General features: G+C 36.5%; 2 protein-coding genes across 3 annotated transcripts in view; one reads left to right on the top strand and one right to left on the bottom strand.

The window, feature by feature from the left end:
• LOC150101563 (ERO1-like protein alpha) overlaps positions 1–3048 on the bottom strand; it is a 223326-nt gene extending 220278 nt beyond the window's left edge. The window contains exon 1 of the mRNA XM_090401050.1: positions 2877–3048. Coding sequence (XP_090257176.1) covers positions 2877–3035 — 159 coding nt within the window. The 5' untranslated portion in view covers positions 3036–3048. The remainder of the gene's footprint in view (positions 1–2876) is intronic.
• Positions 3049–3484: 436 nt separating this feature from the next.
• Positions 3485–21620, top strand: part of LOC150101562 (protein arginine methyltransferase NDUFAF7, mitochondrial) — a 158645-nt gene continuing 140509 nt past the window's right edge. For both annotated transcript variants that reach the window (XM_090401052.1, XM_090401051.1), the window contains exons 1-2: positions 3485–3618; positions 15780–15931. In XM_090401052.1, the coding sequence (XP_090257178.1) occupies positions 3495–3618; positions 15780–15931 (276 nt within the window). In that variant the 5' untranslated portion in view covers positions 3485–3494. The remainder of the gene's footprint in view (positions 3619–15779; positions 15932–21620) is intronic.

Below are 21620 nucleotides of genomic sequence, written 5' to 3'. Positions count from 1 at the left end.
ACTGGTGGGAGAGATGTCATCTCAGTTATTATCAACTCTTCTGATGCTATAACAAAATCCAAAACCTCTTGTTCCCTCTATTACATGTTGCCTAAGACAATTGTCCCTCAAGAATTCTAGACATTCCATTCCCTTATTGCTACATGCATCTTCCTCTCCCCAGTTTATACTACTGTAGTTAAAATCTCTCATAACAATCATTCTTCTTGCACTTGCCAAACTCAACTGTCTAAACATTTCCTGGTCCCCACCCTCTGTACTCCTGGGTCTGTAGCAACACCCCACTAAATATCCTGTCTTGCCCACCTCAACCTCACACCATATGCTTTCGAAATCATTAGTGTCACTGCCTTCCAAAGTCTCCACTCTTAGAAGACATAGTTCGTCACTTATCATAAGCAGTACTCCACCACCACGCTTTCCCTTCCTATCCTGCCGAAAAATGCTGTACCCAGCGACTTTTATTCCTGTCATTATATCCTCTTCTGTCAACCACTTCTCAGTGATCCCAATAATTTTTGGCCAGGCTGATGCTATCTGCGCCACCAATTCCTCTCCCTTATTCCGGATACTCCTGGCATTAGTATATAGCATATAAATGCCGTTGTTTCTATACCCAGCATTATCCCCTCTAGATTCCACTGGGCTCAGTGTTACCTGATGTCGTCCCCCTTCTCCCAAGTACCCATTCCCACAAGAGGCCACCCCTGCTTCCATCCTCCCTGGGACACAGACTTTTTCAGAACAGCAATCTCTCCAGATGCCTATGTCCTTCCTCATTCAAATGTAAGTGGTCTCTTGCATACAATTCCTCTCTGTCCTCAATGTTCCCTGATATCGTCCCCCTTCTCCCAAGTACCCATTCCCACAAGAGGCCACCACTGCTACTATCCTCCCTGGGACACATTGACTTTTTCAGAACAGCAATCTCTCAAGATGCCTACGTCCTTCCTCATTCAAATGTAAGTGGTCTCTTGCATACAATTCCTCTCTGTCCTCAAACGCACTCCAAGCATCCACATATTCCAGTCCTCTCTTGTCACACATTCTAGTTATTATGTCATTCAATATTACCACTCTTCTGCTCAGTTCGTCATTATCATACCTAGGCAACACATACACACTATCTTTCCTCTCTGTGTCTTCTTTCGTACCATCTCAAGCAAAAATCTCATATCTCTCGCTGCCCTATTTACACCACCACTCAAGTCATTTGTTCCCACCATCACAATCATCTCATCCACCCCTTCATCTCTCTTAACTGCCAAAGCCACCCTTTCTATCATTCCTCCTGGCAAACACTCCTCACACACATCCTATCTTGAGCACTACAGATCAGTGAGTCCCCATACATTATACCTCTTACCATTCCCTCTCTCCTATTGTTTCCATTTTTTCCTCTTCTATAAAACATAGCAAAGAACTCTTTAGGATTCTTTTCTTTCGTGCTTACACGGTCATCAGAATACATTATGGAAAATTATGGAGACAACTATCATGTTAGAGCAAAACTTTAGTTTAAAACAAAATGAACACTCGATGTTTCAACCTTCATATCAAGGTCATCATCTGGGGCATACACACACACACATATATATATATATATATATATATACAGGGAAACAAGCTGCACTACAATCTACATGGTTTGCTAAAGTTACTGATCAATGGTTACAACAATTATTGGCCTAACCTCTGGTGAAAATGATTCCGTTTGGACTGCACAGCTAATTTCAGCTCATAATTTACTTTTGCCTTCCTTACCATGTTGTTAACCTTTCTTATCTCTATCTAGTGATGTTCATGAGCTTGTTAAATGCACAGTGCTCTGGCTCATCTTGTTAATATTGTATTTTGTAGCATTCACCATGATGATGCTTAATGAGAAATTTTAAATTATTCGAGTTGTTGGTAATTAGTGTTACTTATGTCTTCTAACCTGTTTAATAAATTAATAGAGTTCTAACATAATAATTTCAAATTATTGGTACTTAGCAAATGAAACATCAAGTTTTATGGGATAAATTGAAACTATTATACCACTGCTATGATACAGCGAGAAAAATCTGGGAGTCTTTGGAAATGGCATTAAATCCTAAACATCTAAATACTAAATCAAATATCAACTTGTCAGAGTGCAACGTTCTGAACAATTAGAAATATTTTTAAATAACGTCAGTCTCTTGAATAACTGTATATTAGTTATCATGCTTGTTAGTCCTTACTGTTTCATCTACTAGTTTGTATGTTTACAACTTACGAAATCCTGTGCAATTAGGATGAAACATCATGTCGTCAATTAAAATAAATGTAATCATCTTATTTTAGTGTTTTGTCTTATAAACTCTTAGTCACATACTCATGAACCAACAAAGGCTACATATTTACACTTATATGCAATAATATCTCGCTTTCATGAATGAACAAATCTACTCCATATCAGCCTTTCACATCTGGTTTTTCTCCAAATGATACATTGTGTGTGTGTGTGTGATGGCTATGCAGGCATTTTTGCTTAAGAGAACCCTTGAAAAATACACAACCTTGCATATCATAAACCTTAATAATGGCATTAAAAGCGATTACATTTTAATCGAAAAATTCTGGCCTAAAATTAACCCCCCATGATGAGTCTGCCGATTCCATGGAGGGTGTAATAATAAAATAGCTGTATCATTTCCCCTCGATGAGTCTAAGGACTCCTGGAGTCGCCCGAAATAATAATAATTTCAAGATATTTATACCAAGCAGTTTATATCTGTTGAAATGGTGAGGAAAAAAACTATAAAACTGATAATGTAATCAGCACAATTTTTAAATCTTTATTACACAAAAACACTTAAAGAATATTAAGTCAAAAATATTAGAAACCTTACTTTACAAAAACACGCTGCCTTCTCCAAAACATCATCTGATGAATCATCTGTAATACACAGCTGCTCATGCTGCACTGTACCGGTACGACATAGAGTATAAATTGTATATAAAAGTATAGTTAAAAACATAAAAATTAAAATTTTCTTCAGCATGATCATATCTGTTAAGAAAGGATTTGTGAATTAACGAGGAAAGCACTCAACGCCAGCTATTTATAAAACGAGACCATCGAATTCCAAGATATTGTATCGTTTCCTACTACATACATTTTCTTCAAAGCAGACAGTTTCGCTTGTTTACTTTCATGACGTGCCGTTGATATGTCACTTCCTGATGACTTACGTAATACCAGTAATATATTTCGTATTATTGGTGAAAAAAAAAGATAAAAAATGCTATCAAGAAGTTGAGAAACAAGCTGCACCTTCGTTACCTGGAGTAAGCAGTATAATGAATGAGTCTTACTGTAAGCTGTTGATCCTACGTGACATATTTCACGTTATTAAGGTGTGATGCCCGCTAGTTGCCAAATCTGTGTGTGGTGTCAGTGGCTTTAGCTATTGCACGATAATTAAGAAAAGAACAAAGAATACTGCTTGTGTATTTACACATACGAAATGAATACCTATCAGCCTTTTAAATGTGTTCGTTTACTGAGGCATGTTAATAGACAAGTAACGCTTGGAGCTAAACAGATAAAGCGTTTTACTAGCATACCATCACCCATAATTTTTTTTGCAGGTAAAAATGATAAACAAATATAAAACCTCAATATTTAATACCATACTTGGCTGTGATGTTTACACTCAGAATGTCAAAAGGTAGATATAATTGGGGGAAATCAAACCATGCATGTTTGGCTAACGACTAGATTCTGGTTAATTCAAGAGGTTTTCATAAATAAAAAAAAAAAGGGGGAGGGATTCATGCATCTTTTAAGTGTATTGCAAGCCATAATATTTTCCCAATGGCTGAAGTATAATTAGTACTACCAGTTTTTATTTTTATTTTTTAAACTGCAAAGTACATAATATAATATAATTATAAGCATTGTATTTCTTACATTACTTCAGCAGGATAAATTATCTGGTTATGTCATCTGTATGTTTTTATTATTATATGTCATAAGTTGTAAAAAAAACTTGCTTTTCTGGCAAAAACCAATCAATAATCTACATAGCATTAAAACATGATGTTGCTAATATTCATTTATAAATATTTCATGCTTATAATAATAATGATGAAGGATTTCCATTAATACTGCATTCTATTATTTGAAATAGATCTACCTCCCTTCCTTGTAAGGAAGCATTTTGTCTTTCATTACAGTGTTAAGAAGGATTGTGCTATAGTATATTATTATTATTATTTCATTTACTCTCCTGAAGCCAAAGACTCATCCTGGGGAGGGGAGAGGTTTATACCATTAACAGTTATGTACATTATATTACTTTTCAATGTGAAAGAAGTAAATGTATATTAAAGTCCACAGACTTAGGGGAAATCTCTTCTACCTGCAATATCCATCATATGGAAGCTGCTGAGGTCGAAATCATTCATTTGCTTACATTCACAACATACTCATACTCAGGCTATGCATTCCACTCACCCACCACTTTTCATATAAAAAAAAATTACTTTTCACCTTCTTATGTTAAAGATACCAAGCAATTTTAAACCTGGTTTTACTCCATTTCCCAAGTAAGCAAACAGACAAAATGTCAAGTTTGCGCCTGCAAATGATGCAAATCTATCTGATCCTACAGGTAGTGCAAGACCAAGGCAACTCGTGGTAAAGGTGGAACAAGCTCCGATCACTAATCTTAATATTTACCCTTAATGCCAAAACACATCTCCAAGAAGGGGATGTATGATGTTTTGTATTAAAGGCAAGGGGCCACTACCCAGACTGGTTTCGACCTTTATTGAGGTCTCATCAGTGGGAGCCAGGCTAGAAATACCAAGATTTAGTAATACAGAGCTTGTAAGTATTTTGCCAAAACAAGTTACCATAAGGTGTTTTAACCTTATTAAATAAAAATCTCAGGAGGAGATATAAATGTAGAAAGTATTTTTACCTTGGGTATAATTATGTTAAAGATACCAAGCAATTTTAAACCTGGTTTTACTCCATTTCCCAAGTAAGCAAGAGTAAAACCAGGTTTAAAATTGCTTGGTATCTTTAACATAATTATACCCAAGGTAAAAATACTTTCTATATTTTCACCTTCTTATTCACCACTCTTGACAATTTCCAAGGATAGCTTGTGGTTCTTGTTCCTTTCTTAATTTCCACTAGCTGAAAAATCTCACTGGTATTCATCCAGTAAGTAAATACCTCTCAACAGCTTAAACATCTCCAGTATCATTCTTTGTTTATTGCTATTAGTTTTTAATATTTAAGCTTACAACTAGGGACTTAAAGCCTTTAAGGGTGGCAATATGTTAACTCTCAATTACTTTAAAAAGCGTTCTAGGCTGATTTCCAGTGTTTGCAGGTAAAATCAGACTAACCAGAATAATAATATAACATCTAATATGTGGCACTAATTTTTTTCTGCACATCAGTTGTGATTGATATACTTCTTCATCATTAATAATAGAACCAAGCTGTTTCTTATTTTAATTAATTTTTGGTAGGCCTCTGCCTGTGAATATCAATTATCTACTCAGGGTGAAGGTGAGAAATAGAAGTACACATATGATGGCTTTTTTTTTAATCAAAATGTTGCAAATCTATACCACATTTGTACTGTTCAAGCTAAAGGTTAGGTAATCCATCCCCCCCTTCTCTAGAGACAAAAACCAGGAACTTTTTAAGGCCACTTCAGGTCAATAATAAACAGGATGGTGGTGGTTTCACACCAGGAAATGAAATTAATTTGTCACTTATTCTCTATGAGACTGAAATAAGTAGTATATCTAATAGGATATTAGAGACCTGAGAATCATGATGCTTAGTCATATTTGTTGGCAAATAAAAGGGGGGATGATCCCAATGGAGTATTTTAATTATGGGAATAGAGATTTGCATGAGGAGATAAGTATAAAGAAAGAGTGAATTGTCGAGTTTCTGAGGGATAATTACCATAGTCTTCACAAATTGTGTTAAATTTTGTGATAGTCTCAAAGAACGTCAATGTAAAGGTATCAACACTGCCACCATTTGATGAGAATGATAATGAATTACTGATTTGTGAGATCATTGTGGAAAGTTTTTTTCACTTGATTAAAAAGTATATTATACTTGACAAGAAATTTTATTCTTAGTTTAATCCTTTGCCTAAGTGCAAGCAAACAAAGTTTGTACAAGAACTATCATCTTGTGCAAACTTTTGTGCTATTGTCTTCCCATCAGTTTCTTCAGGCTAACAGCCAAGATGTCTATAGATGTCAAGGTTAACATGGATGCAAAGTGCATATTAAAATTTTAATACCATTGATATTATATTGAAATATATGATGGATACGAAGCATACGGGAATGCTTATTTGATCCATAATGGCCAGTAAGGTGGTTAATAATACCTTCGATGTTTCATCTTCAAGGCCCTTGTCAGCAATAATTTTAAACTCTGCTGGATCCAAGCAGGATAAATCTTTATACAACTTTTTGTGTTGTACAAAGTGTGAATCTAGTGACTGGAAATTGCAGTCCATTATTAGGTTAAACACATTTACTCGAAAATGAGCTAGAGAATCTGAAGAATTTCCTTCATCATCTATAAGCTCATCTGCCATTGTTTTCTTCTTTCTCTGCCTCTTAACTGGCAATGCTGTTTCCAAAGAGTCAATTTCCAATGTTTGATTTTCATCCATATTCAACTGTGAAATCTTGTCATTACATTTATTTACAAATTCCAATGCCTTGCTGTGAACATTATCAAATGTTCTTGTCTGTTCCTTCAACTTTGTTGTACCTAAATCTATTAAACTCCATGCAATAAACATATCTAAACCACTCCACTTGTCTGTAAATAACTTGATAATGGGGCTGTAGTGTCAAATATATACAAACAAGTAAATGCTGTCAACATTGTTTCAAGCTTTAGAATACTTTGAAGTAAAACATTTGCTTCTTGTTTTGTTTTTGTATCAAATGTGTCTGAATTTTGTATCATTGATAATCATATCAATCTTCTTCTTCTTCTCTTCCGTCTAAGACGGGTTGAGTCTTCTCTTGAGCAGGATTTTCCAGTCTTCTCTATTCCTTGCTGTTCGAAAAAGTTCCTTATATGTTCTGCATCCCGAGATGTTCTTTATTAATTTCAGCCAGGTAATTCTTGGTCTTCCAGGTCTTCTTATTTCAGTTGGAAAAGTATTGATTAGGACGTTAGGAAGTCTGTCTGCATCCATGCGTACAGTGTGTCCAAACCATCTCAGTTGTTGTTTTCTAATTTTTTCTATTATTGTCTTTTTATACAATAGTTCTTGTCTGACTGTGATGTTTGTTTTCTTTTCTATCCAACTTGTTCTATTTATTTTTCTTAAGCATTTCATTTCAAATGCCAGCAGTTTTTTCTCCTCTCTTTTTTTAACTGTCCACGCTTCTGCTCCATAGATGACTGTTGGTATAATTATTGCTTCATATAGTTTGATTTTGGCTTGTTTAGATATCTTGTTTGTTTTCCAGATTTTCTGTAATTTTCCCATGGTGGTCCACCCTATCGCTATTCTGTGTTTGATTGTTTTGAGTTCATCTATTGTTTCTGTTAGTTTTGATACAAGGTATATGAAGTTGTCTACTTGTTCTAATTGTTCTCCGTTTAGGGTGGCTGAGATGGTAGCTCTGTTCCTCCCTATTTTCATCACTTTTGTCTTTTGTATATTTATTGTCATGTCATATGTTTTACAGGTTTCATTTAGCTTGTTGATCAACTTTTGTAGTTCATTTGGGGTTCTTGCAAGAAGGATGAGATCATCTGCATATTTGATATTATTTATGTTTAAACCATTGACATTGATTCCAGGCTCATTGTCTATTGCTTTCTTTACAACTTCTTCTAGATATATGTTGAATAGGCATGGGGATAATGGGCATCCTTGCATTACTCCTTTTTGGATCTCTATGGGTTCTGTTGTGAGTGTGTCCTTTTTAATTATTGCATTTGTCTTAGAGTAATATTTTATCAGAAACTGTATTATATATTTGTCTATTGCTTTTTCTAGTAGAATTTTGAGAAGGATTTCTCTGTTGATGTTATCGAAAGCTTGTTTAAAGTCCACAAAACAACAATATAGTTCTTTATGGTCTTCCCAGCTGAGTTCTGCTAGTTGGTGCAATGTGAAAATTTGGTCTATTGTTGAATAGTTTCCTCGGAAACCAGCTTGTTCTATGCCTATTATTTCTTCGTAGGTGTTTTTTAATCTATTTTGTATAATTCTCATGAATATTTTATAGGTGTGAGGGAGTAAATTGATTGGTGTGTAATTTCTGCAGTCTCTTTTGTCTCCTTTCTTGTATATTGGGATGATCTTTCCAGTTCTCCAGTCATCTGGGATCTCTCCTGTTTGTAATATTTTATTGAATAGGGTTGTTAAATATTCTATTGATATGCTGCCTCCATATGACTACATTTCAGTAGGGATAGTATCAATGCCTGGTGCTTTATTGTTTTTCATCTGTTTTATTGCGTATCTAACTTCTTCTTGTAAAATTTTTGGGTGATCATTATTTTCTTCTATTGTTGGCATTGTAGTTTTGTTTCCTTGGTGGAAGATAGTCTTAAAATGGTTTGACCAGATTTTTCTTATATATTCAATATTCCCGGTTTCAGTCATCTTGTTGTTCATCATTGTTACTGCTTTTGCTGAGAATTCCTTTGTAATTTCTCTTACAGTATCATGGAAGACTTTTAGGTTGTTTTGTTGGTATGCTTCTTGGCATTTCTTAGCATTTTCTTCTAACCATTTTTCTTTGGCTTTTTTGCATAGGTTATCAACTTTATTTTTTAGTGCTCTGTATTTTTCTCTATTCTCTTCATTGTTTTGTTGGTTTACAAGTATCTTGGCCTTTCTTTTCTCTTCTATGGTAGCTATGATTTCTTGGGTTATCCACTGTTTGTTTATTTTGGGTTTGGAACCTAGAGTGTCTTTTGCAATTGATAACACTGTTTCTTTTCCTTCTTCCCAGAATTTTCCGCTGTTCTGTAAGATGGAGGGTTTTAATTTCAAGCACATCTGTTCTAAAAATCGACTTCTGCTTGAGCTATCTTTTAGTTTTGATAGGTTGATGTTTTCTTCTTTTCTGATATTATTTTTCCTGTTGAATTTTATCTTCACTTTGGCAGTTAATATTTCGTGGTCAGTGTCAAAATCAAAACTTCTTAATGTTCGTACATTGTTTACTGATCTTTTCCATTGTTTGTTTATGATGATATAGTCTATGCAGTTCTTTATATTACCATCTGGGGATGTCCATGTATATTTATTATTAGGGCGTTGATAGAACAATGTGTTTGTAATCATTAGATCATTTGCTTTACAGAAGTGGAGTAATTGTTCTCCTCTGTCGTTAAGCTCTCCGTATCCAAATTTCCCCATCACATCTTTTTTGTCTGCTGTGAACTGTCCTATTTTAGCATTAAAATCTCCCATCACTATCATGAGTTCTCTATTTTTGGGATTATCTATTTCCTATTGTAGTTCTTCATAGAAATTTTCTATTTCTTTCTCTGAATGGTTACTGTCTGGTGCATGTATTTGGATTATTTTAATTGTTTGACCTTTTTCTATTGCTTGAAGTTTGGCTGTTATTATTCTAGGAGACACTGGGTTTATTTCAATTACTGAGTGTGTAAGTTTATTTCAATTACTGAATGTGTAAGTTTATTTCAATTACTGAGTGTGTAAGTTTCTTTTCAATTAGTAATGCAACTCCTTCTCTGTGTATGTTATCTTTTCTTCCTGAGAAGTACAGTCTTCCTTCTGGTAAATCCATGAATCCATCTCCGCACCAATGTGTCTCTGATAAACCTAAAATACTCCATTTCAGTCTTTTTAAATTTTCCTGGACTAATTGTAATTTTCCAGGTCGGTATAGTGATCTTATGTTGAGGGTGGCTACATGTTTCACATCCTTGGCTGACCACATTGCTGATTTCTCACCTACTCTATGTGGTCTTTGAGTAGGCGCGTCGGTTGTCCCGTACACAGTAGCACTATCTTGGTTTGTAGACTTTCTCCTGCTCATGAAAGTTACTGGCATAATAGTGTAGCCAGCTTGCCATACCTCTGCTACATCCTTTGGTCCACGGCTCTTTATTCTTTATTCAGAGCAACCCATTTGGGTTTCCCCCATCTGCCACCTGGGGGACGCGCCTGGTAGGAGTGTGGTCTCCCCCAAGATCATATCAATAGATTTACAAAAATACTGACAGCAGCATCATCAAAACATCCAAATATAGTTGTTGCTGCATTGGATTTTCCTCACCATCTTGTCTCATCAATTAGCTTTAATCGTTTCATTTTTTCTTTTCTGATATGTTTTCCAACAACTTTTATCCATACAGTCATTCTCGTGTATGATGTTTTCACAAAAGTTGTTAAATTCTGGAGCAAATTGAAAAAAGAAACTGCAGTCATGCAACATTTTGTTTCAGTTATCACCAAATTCAAGACATGGGCATAGTGTTACATCCTGAATGAAGACCCTTTAAAAGGAAACAATTCATTCAGGATTTAACAAGTCAGAAAAATCTGTTGAAGGAAAAAAACTTGTACTCGAGCAGAAGAAATAAAGTACTAACTGTAAATAGAATTGTAATACTATGTAAAGAACTTTGTGTACAAATTAATGATTCTATGTAAAAGAAATATTAGGTTAAATATGTGTCTTATTAAGCTATCTCAAATAATGTAAGTTGCCAGGCAGGTAATGAGTAACAGTGCAAAGGTCACATCTGAAGCGCATGTATCGGTCGTAACGCCGGAGGCTACAGCAAACACGGAAAATAACGTAAGCGCGCTTTCCTCGAAGACAGCACCTAACAGCAATAGGGAGAGTAAGGATCATCTTAAGGGCATTAAAACTAAGGGTCATGCGAAAAAAAGGATACAGCAAAAAGAGGGTGTGCTAGAACATAGAATATAAGGTAATGCGCGCCATATTGCAAGGCTTTTTGTTCCAGATTTCATCTCGAGGATTCTTGACCGGTGGTCAGAGAAAGGACGAGCCAGGGTTCTATGATGTCAGACAGCGGGCCGTTTTCCTGATTATGCTGAACAAGATTCCGCGCGGAGCTGTTCGTGAATCATCAGCCTATGCAGAAATCGTAATGTAGAGATCTTTGTTATATGTTATGTAAGTGATAGAAGATTGAAATTTATGTTTGATTAAGTAATGTGGATAATCCTTTAGAGAACTTGGATAAGATTTCGTATTTTGAGACAGCAAATTCTGTTGAACAAGGAATTGTCAGGAACAAATCTAATTGTATGTGACTGAAGTAATAAGTGTAATTTGTTTAGTAGATAACCTTAACTGAGAAAGCAACAAGTTGTATAGTATGTACTCTATGAATAGCATGTATGAGAGAATCTAAATTTAGTGTAATATTGTCATTGCTTTCTATTGTTCTGTGTGATTAACAATTTGATCTGCCTAGGTGAACTTGATTAGTTTAGAATTGTTTAATTATTTTAGCATGAGATTTAACTTAGCAAGAGATTTAGAAGTTTTAGTAATTTGATTCAATTTAGTTGTAATTGTCATTTAGTTCCAATAAACATGTTTTATTGCATATGCCTGAGTCATGCCTGAATTCGAGATATCAAATTACCACTTATAAAATTAGAACCATAGTGGGAGAAATTTTAGATATATATGTTTAAGTAATAGATCATTGGTCACGACTGCAAAGTACCGATATCTATTTAAGTGTGTGTTAGTGTGTATGCCAATGAATCTAGGAATATTTCCCTGAACTTGAATAAATTGCTGTTATAGGATACTGGCTGGCACAGTATAAATACAAATTTGCCAGTATCTGAAAAGGAAATATCCCTAGTTGAAATCTAGTTAGCCTATACACAAGAAAAGATAATAGAGGTTAATGAAGTATATTAAACAAGAAATTAGAATAGAGAGAAACAACGACATATATAACAATAGCACCATATATGAACATATTAGTCAGCCACTTCAATAATTTTACTTTGTAAACCATTATACTGACCATGGTACCTTTCAGCTCCATCTGTAATATCAGATAAACATTTTTTGGGATCAATTTTAAGATGCTGTAATGTTTCAGTCAATAGATCAAAAAGTGCCTGTCCTGTACAATCGTTACTTGGCACAACTGAAAGTAGTCACTTACAGATAACACCTTTGAGCACATAAAAAAAAAATCAGCTAACACCTTTTATTCCCTTATAGGGAGTAGGCGAGGCCTTTATACCCTATCTAGCTTTTTGAGACTGAGTGGGCAGTTCAATCTCCACTGGTAGCCAATCAGAGATAGCTGGTCCATGTCTATCACTAATTATAGGCAGCCACCGATGAAGAAGCTGGCAAATAAGTGCTGCACTCTCTTGGTACCTAACCCTAACAGGATATTTTACTGTCCGAAATCATGTGGATACTACGGTCGATTTTCTTGCGTTTAAGGGACGAAGAACCTGAGTTTCCAGGAAAAAAAACTCGCTTGCCCATGCCAGAGATTGACTAACTCTGGAACCGGTCAAAAATAGGCTTGGAAAAAGTTCCTGCAGTCAGTGACTAGACTTTCTTTAACCACATACCGAATGATAATACTAAACTGATTGATTTATGAATTATCTTTTGTTGAATCAACTTAAATAGAATAATATTTTGTTTGAGAAACTTCACGACTAATTCTTTCTTTTATCATATTCTCCATAATTTGGATTAACATGTTAATAGTTGTTTTAATCAGGTAACAAGTCCACCATGGCCTTTATTTTGAGCCTTTCCTTGTTGTTCTAATCGTTTGATTCTTTGTGTAGACTTGTTTTGTACTGCAGAAACGTGAGCTGCCATGATGGGGTCATATTATTATTATTATTATTATTCAGGCCTCCATGGAGTCAAAAGACTCGTCGTGGGAGGTCTCTCCTAGGAAACACAAAGTCTATCATACCACTCCTTAAATGCATTGACCATTCTCGCTCTCACCACTCTATCAGGCAATGCATTCCATGGTTCAACCACCCTCCATGCAAAGAAACCACTCCTCACCCTCTTTCTCACAGTTTCCTTTCGTAACTTCCAGGGATGACCACTTGTCATGACTCCTTCCTGCTGTTCAACCAAGCGAAAGAACTCCCCAGTGTCAACCCTGTAACCACCTCTCAACAGTTTAAAAGTCTCGATCATATCACCTCTCCTTCTATCCACCAAACTCTCCAGTCCACACTCCCTCAGCCAATCCTAATAACTAACATTGTACAGCCCTGAAACCATCTTTGCTATCTGACTAAATTCCACAGTTAATTTATTCCCTTCAAATCTTGGGGACCAGATCTGAAAACAATAGTGTAAGTGTGGTCTGATCAGAGTCTTACACAACAGAATGATAACCCTTTTATCTCTGCAGGTCAGTGTCCTTCTCATTATTCAGCAATCCTCTGTGTTACCTTCACTATCTTTGCAATATGTGCCCTAAATTTCAAGTTTCTGTCAATCATCAACCCCAGATCTCTTGTCTCCCATACTTTCTCCAGTTTAACTCCTCCCATAGATTATGCAGCGTCCCATCGATATGTCCCAAACCTCAAGACCTTACATTTTGCTGCATTAAACCGAAACCCCCCCCCAATTCATTGCCCATCTATCTAGCTTATTCAAATCCTCTTGCAGGGCTACCACAACTGCACTATTACTAATAACCCTTCCCAGCTTTGCATCATCTGCAAACAACTGAATATCCCCTTGCAATCCACAGACAATGTCATTGATATAAAGGTTAAACAATATAGGTCCCAGTACTGAGCCCTGTGGAACCCCACTTGTGACCTTCTACCTCTTTGATATTGCTCCACCATACACATCTCTCGGATACCTATCGGACAGCCGATCCTGAATCCAGTTGACAATCTGACATCCAGACCCATGTGCTGCAACTTGAATATCAGCTTATCATGTGGCACCCTGTCAGATGCCTTTGCTATGTCTAGGAAACAAGAGTACCCCCTTCACAAATCCATGTTGACTCTCACACAGATAACATTATCCTCATCTGCCCAATACTATATACGGTCCCTCACTACTTTCTCCAAGATCTTACTAACTACTGATGACACACAAACTGGCCTATAATTAGACACTTCCAGTCTGCTACCGCCCTTATGCAAGGCACTATCTTACCTTCCTTCCATTCCATGGCACCTTTCTTGCAGCCAGACTTTCATTAAAAAGCCAGGTCAAAGGCACTGTCAGTTCCCTAGCACATTCTCTCAAAACTCATGGTGAAATACTATCTAATCCTACAGCTTTAGTGACATTCAGACTACTCAGTATTTGGAACACAGTCTCCTCCTGCACCTATAAACCTCGAACCTGCCCTATCCCTCTAGTATTCAAATTGACTCCTGGATGAAATACTCCAATAAAGTGTTCATTAAACAATTCCACTATGTCCTCTGCATCTGTCACTCTATTCCCATTTTTATCCCACAATGTCATTCTTCCACAGTAATTTCTCCTCCTACTGGCCACATAGCTAAAAAATTCCCTAGGATTTTCCTTGGATCTAAGGGCCAATCTTTTCTCATATTCCAGTTTTGCCTTCCTTACCATATTAGTCACTCTCCTGGCCTGTGTCTTATATTCTTCATGCATCTTCTTTTCACCTGTCTCCTTTTATCTCTTCCATAGCCTCTTTTTCACATGCAGTTCCTGTTTAATATTGTTTGTAATCCACTTTACTCCAAATTGTGTCCTCTTCTTTTTCACTCGTGGAATACAGCTTTCAATTGCTGCTAACAAATATTCCTTCACAATTTCCCAAACACCAATGATATCCTGGCCTTCCAATTCCTCCCTCCATGAAACTTCTCCAAGTTGACATCTAAGACTATTATAATCACCTGCTTTATAATTCCAATTAATAAAGCAGGTGATTAATATAAATACGTTCTTATCTCTTTGATACTCCTGCATGTCTATTCATTTTCCAAGTCAAAACCATATGGTCACTCTCTCCAACTGGTGGGAGAGATGTCATCTCAGTTATTATCAACTCTTCTGATTCTATATCCAAATCCAAAACTCTCGAACCTTTTGTTCCCTCTGTTACATGTTGCCTAAGACATTTGTCCCTCAAGAATTCTACAAATTTCATTCCCTTATTGCTACATGCATCTTCCTCTCCCCAATTTACTGCTGTAGTTAAAATCTTCCATAACAATCATTCTTCTCGCACTTGCCAAGCTCAACTGTCTAAACATTTCCTGGTCCCCACCCTCTGTGCTCCTTAGTCTGTAGCAACACCCCACTAAATATCCTGTCTTGCCCACCTCCACCTCACACCATATGCTTTCAAAATCATTAGTGTCACAGCCTTCCAAAGCCTCCACTCTTCAAGGACATAGGTCGTCACTTATCATGAGCAGTACTCCACCACCACGCTTTCCCTTCCTATCCTGCTAAAGGCCCACTTGCCATCGGTTACACTCTGGCCAGTCCGCCACTGATTATACCTGTCTGTAAGGATATGTGCTTTTGCATTATGGGATACTAAGAAAAGTGATGTAAAGTCATTAGCCTCTATATATGAATTGCCCAATCATGAAGCTACTTCATGCACAAACTTTGTTTGCTCACACTTGGATAAAGGATTAAACCAAGAATCTAATTTCTTATCATCTTTAATATATTTTTACTAATAACTGCTTCTATTCTCAGTATGATAGTAACATGTTTTACATTATATTTTCAAGGTACTGTAAATAGCAGACGAAATCTTTCCATTAAATCCCATTCAAAAAGCAAAGAAACTAAGTTACTGAAATATCTCAGGTCAAAGATTCTCTCCTCTGGACCTATTACCATAGCTGAATATATGAAGGAAGTGTTAACACATCCAGTTTGGGTAAGCATTGCTTTCATATTAAGTTATATTCCTGGAAACTCTGTTATCATTATTATATTAGCAGACCTCCATGGAATCAGTAGACTCATTACGAGAAGTCTTACTCAACTACAGGGTGTTTCAAATCGCTGTACTCCTATTCAGAGCAATCAGTAGAGAGAACCAGGAGATGAAATGCTATCAAACTTCATTGGCATCAAGTTTTTTAAACATTAGTTTAAAAAATGACTGATGTAAGCAAGAAAAGCATTTTGCATTCTTCCTGAGCCTTAAGATGGTATAAATGAAGCAGCAAAACTAACTCTACAGCCATTTGTAACTTGTATTATTATTTTTAATATTAATATTAATGGTGTCTTCATGGAGTCTGAAGACTCATTGCTGGAGACCCAAACACACTGTTCACAATATACCTATCATACTTCTCCTTAAACTGATTCAGTGACAAAAAACTGATGACCACCTCAGGCAACTCATTCCACTCATTCATCACCCTTGTAGAAAAAAATGTAGATCTCACATTCTTGCTAACTGAAATTTTACTCAACTTCCAGTGATGATCTCTTGTTCTGTCACCACCAGCTTTATACTGAAAAAGTTCCCCTACCTCCATTCTAGAAAATCTTTTTAGAAACTTGAATATTTTTATCATGTCATTTCTCTTCTGTCTGCCAATTTTTGTAACCCACAAATCTTTAATCTATCCTTCTACAGACATTCCACAAGTCTGCAACCAACTTGGTTACTCTCTTCTGAATCCTCTCAACCACATTCATATCTCCAAGAAACCCAGGTAACCAAATCTAAGTATTTAATAGACTGATAAAAAAAAAAAGAAGCAGCTAACGCCTTTTTTTCACTCACGTATAGGGAGTGGGTGAGGCCGTTTTAGCCCTATCTAACTTTTGGAGACTGAGTGGGCAGTTCAATCTCCACTGGTACCCGATTAGAGATAGCTGGCTCAATGCAATCACTAATTAAGCAGCATGCAGTGAAGAGAGACAGCTCAACAAGTGCTGCCATCTCGTCGTCCCTAACCTTAACACAATATATTTAATGTCTGAAATAATGTGAGTTCTACGGTTGATTTTCTTGAGTTTACAGGATAAAAAACCCGAGTTTCCAGGAGAAAAAACTTGCTTGCCCGTGCCAGAGATCAATTAACTCGGGAACCAGTCGAAAAAAGACTTTAAAAAATTTCCTCTAGTCACTGACTAGATTCAAAAGCAAATCTTCCTTCTTGCGGTCAAGCACTGTGGTGTGCAAACACCACATCCACTGAGTTACACAAACTCTTTAGACTGATTCCTCTGTAATTTCCACAATCATCTCTGTCTCCTTTTTTAAATATAGATATAACCTTAGCTTTTGATCAATCTGATGGAACCTCATATGTTCTCCAACAGTTATTTATTAATGTTAAAAAACATTTAATTTTCTTGACCATAAAAGCTCTGGAATGACTTCTAATGGGACTATATTTATCAAGTACATATAATAAACAACTATGTTATACCAACTAGTTTCACCAACTAAGGCTGTTGGCATCTTCAGGGTACATAACTGATATAAGGAACTAAAAAGTAAAAAACTGTTACAAACTATAATCAACCAATTCCAATTATATTAGACAAAGAACAGAGTGCGTACAATACATGCATAGAACGTGCATGATCTCACTTGTTGTTATTTAGGAACATTCTATAGTTGGCACTGTAATTCAGTTCTGGTGAGATAAGAGATCTAATAAGGGTCTTCCAGATCATGGGCAAGATTAGTCCTTAGTTCCTGTTAAGGTTTTGTATATAGCGGGAAACTGCTATGGCATCTTTAAAAATTTGAGAGTGGAAATCCTCCTCTATGTAAGGAATTGTGCTTCTATCCCACTCTATGATATGATTCGTTCTTGAGAAATGAAAAGCTAACCCCGATTTTTCTTTTCTGTTATTATTGACATCACCAATGTGTTCTTTTTGCTTAATTTCAAGGCTCCTTGAAGTCTGGCTGATGTAATTCAAGCTGCACGAGCAGGGTATGTTGTAAACTTCAGCATATTTGAAGAAAGGATGGCTATCTTTTGGAGATCTTAAGAATTGCCTAATCATTTCTGTAGGTTTAAAGGCCACTCTTATTTTATGTGGTCTCAGGAGTCTTGCAATCTTATTCGAAACTGTCCCTAAGTATGGAATGACGATGGTAAAAATATAACGTATGTCATCTGTTTGTCTTTGTGGGTGGTCAGAGAAAAGTATCTTGTGGACAAGTCTTCGAGGAAATCCATTCATGGTAAGATTGTTAGATATCAGGGATAGTTCTTCTTGGAGGTCTTGTTGATCTGTTGTAAGGAGAGAGGCATGGTTCTTCAGCATGTGTACAATGCTAAGTTTCTGAGAAGAAATGTGGTGGGAGGAAGTGAAAATGTAAATAACGTCCTGTATTGGTAGGTTTGAGGTGTTATGTTCTACTTTTTGTGTGTCTTTTTGGTGTATATGTAGTGTGTGGCTATGTGGCTGCATTACTGTTAACATTAATTTTTGTATCGCTTAATATCAGATACTCGATTGCCGACAAATTTGTATTGATTAAAGACTGCACCAGCCGGCAACTAAACTCTGATACAATATCCAAGAGTACTTAAAGAAAATGTAGGGATCATGAGGCATGCAGTCGTGGTCCCGATTCTTATATCACTATTGGTTTCCCCCTTAATGCACGGCTCGTAAATTTTCAAACGGTAGCTCAATCCTCAGAAGGCATGACAAACTCATTTGATTGTATATAAAGAAACATATTTATTATGGCACAAAACAAGTATACATGTTAATCAAATCCTTAATCTTGAAAGAGTCTGGGTTCCCTTTACTTAATTAATCACATTCAAAACTTCTATATTATAGTCCCTTACTTGACACAAATTTCTCACTTCTATACGTAACATCTATTCTCAGACTCTTATATTATAACTAAGTTACCTAATATTATCACACATGTAATATTGCATATATACACAAGACAACTCAATAATTCTGACATAAACTTCTCAAAGGTAATACTTCTTATTCTTACTTAACCCTCCCTCCAAAAGTTTAGCTAACATTTAATTACGTTCTGACCATATAACATTACTGTTCCTAAATTACACAAACAGTTCGGACCTCGGCTTCCTATTCGCCTGGCACCTAATATGCTTTCTTCTCAACCGCAGACAAAAGTGTGTCCAAATCGCTGATTGTTCTTATAGCACTACACGGAAGTAGTATGCTCCCTTAACTTCTGCTTCCTTATTCCACAGTTACTTTAATCCAACGTTTAACATAAGAAAATCTTACGCTTACCGTTCTTGCCTTGAACTGGATATTCTGGTCTGCTTACAGTATCTTCACTGATGGCAGCCTTGCTATTCCTTTGTTTCCATACAAACCGAAAACACTCATACACAGATTTGAACACTGACGTTGATTTCATCAGTGGCTCTTTCTTCTTATGGTTCTGAATACATTGTAGTTTCAGCCTTGGCCCACGCAGCATACATAGCAAGGGGGAATTCTTGCTACATGTGGCTGCAAGCTCTACACAGCTCTCCAACAGGAAACTAGGTGCTGACCAAATCCGGAGACAAGAGACACGAGAAAAAGAGAGCGATTCGAATCCCTGCCAAAACCTTTATACCTCAAAATAGCTCCCTCACTCGGTGGTGTCGTCACGCATACGGCGACTGCCGATTGGACGCCGTGGCCACGGACTGTTTTTACATGGCTTAACACATGCTCTAGCTTATACATATTCACTTGGCAATTTATACATGATTTTATATTCTAATTCATTTACAACTATTCTCTATTAAACTCATGGGTTATTTTAACACTGTTCAGAGCCTACACACTTGGATATTTACATGTTCTTGGGACATTATTCGGTACATTTCTTATCTGGAGGCATAAGCATGTCCTTATCCACTCCTTCTGAGACAACTTAATGTTGGGTGGGAAAAAAGTGACTCATCATTTTTTTCCGACACAACAGAGGTAAACTTAGAGGTTGATACCACCATTCGTTAGCTTCTTAATTAAAGTGTCTAGAAATGGTAATTGGTTATCTTTTTCAAGTTCTAGAGTGAATTTGATTGTGTGGTGTAAAGAGTTGATCTTGTTTAGAAAGTCTAACAGGTCCTTTTTTGTGTGGTTCCAAACAATAAAGATATCGTCCACGTATCTCCACCATACTGTGGGTTTAGGGTCTACTTGAGATAAGATTTTACTTTCAAAATCCTCCATAAAGAGATCAGCACAAGATGGAGAGAGGGGGCTACCCATTGCAACGTCAGTCAATTGCTGATATATGATTTTATTCCATATGAAAAAGTTTGATGTTAAACAATGACGGAACAGAGACGTAATATCTTGTGGGAGCAAACTTCCTAAAATGTTGATGACTTCCTCCATAGGGATGTTAGTGAATAGAGATGTAACATCCAGGCTGGCGAGTAGATCCATATTCGAGATTGAGATGTTGTTCAGTTTCTCTACGAAATGTTGCAAATTTCGTATATGAGTATCCAAATTATGGACGTGTGGTTTGAGGAGGCCTGCCAGGTGTTTAGATAACAGATAAGTGGACGAATTGATTCCATCCACAATCGAGCGTAGTGGTATTCCGTTTTTGTGTATTTTAGGAGCACCATATAATCTTGGTGTTAGTTGATGCTAGATTTCAATTTTCGTTTTAAGTCTGTAGGCCAATTCACCATGTGACGTATTAAATCGGTGGTGTCATTGTGATTCTTTAGTGTTGGATCTGTGACTAGGACATGGTAGGTTGATGTATCCGATAGTAAGCTGTTAATCTTATCTTCATAATCACTGGTGTTTAAAATCACTGTGTAATTTCCCTTATCTGATCATGTCCCTAAAGTGAATATCATTTTTAATATAGAAAAGGCAGTCTTGTCATTACCGGAACCCATAGCTAATGATATTAGATTAAAAAGTAGTATCATCCTCTCGTCTTCCAGAACTCCTAACAAAAACATCACTCCTCTGGAAAAAAGAACATTGTATAGTTTGAAGAAAAAGAAAGACATTATCATATTAAAGGCAGATATCATATAAAAGTCAGGAAAACTAGAATTTTTAAAGGGGGGGGATGCAAGTGATGCTTATAACTTTTGGCACAATTGGGCCAAAAGTTAAAAGCATTAGTGAGATGTGGTTGACTGAGGATGACATAGTCATAGGAATAGAATGCAAGGGATATAGTGTCTTCAGAGAGGAGAAAAAGGAACAGGATGGGGGAGAGGTTGCTAATAATAGCAGAGGGGTTGAAGCCAGAAAAGAGTAGAAGTACATCAGGGGAACAGGGATTCAGATGGCAGTTCATTTGAAGCTATCTGGTGTGAAATAGAGGCCAACAGGGCTAAATATGTAATTGGCTGCTGTTATAATCTAGGGGGGGGGGTATATGGGAGAATGTAGATAACATGCACTAACGAATTAGCATGATGAGTACAGATCGAGTAATTATTAGGGGGGTTAACTATGGGGGACATAGATTGGGAGAACGAATAGTCACAGGCAGGGAAGGAAATGGAATTTATACAGCTGCTGAGAGATAATCACCTGAGACAATATGTAATGGAGGGGACACTAAATTCAAGAGTGCTGCAATTGTTCATTACATTAAAGAACTTAAC

This window comes from Typopeltis vanoorti, chromosome 11 (assembly GCF_054136105.1).
Source record: "Typopeltis vanoorti isolate ZY-2024b chromosome 11, IOZ_Tvanoo_1.0, whole genome shotgun sequence".
Lineage (NCBI taxonomy): Eukaryota > Metazoa > Arthropoda > Arachnida > Uropygi > Thelyphonidae > Typopeltis > Typopeltis vanoorti.
This window is presented reverse-complemented; position numbering and strand designations above follow the sequence as displayed.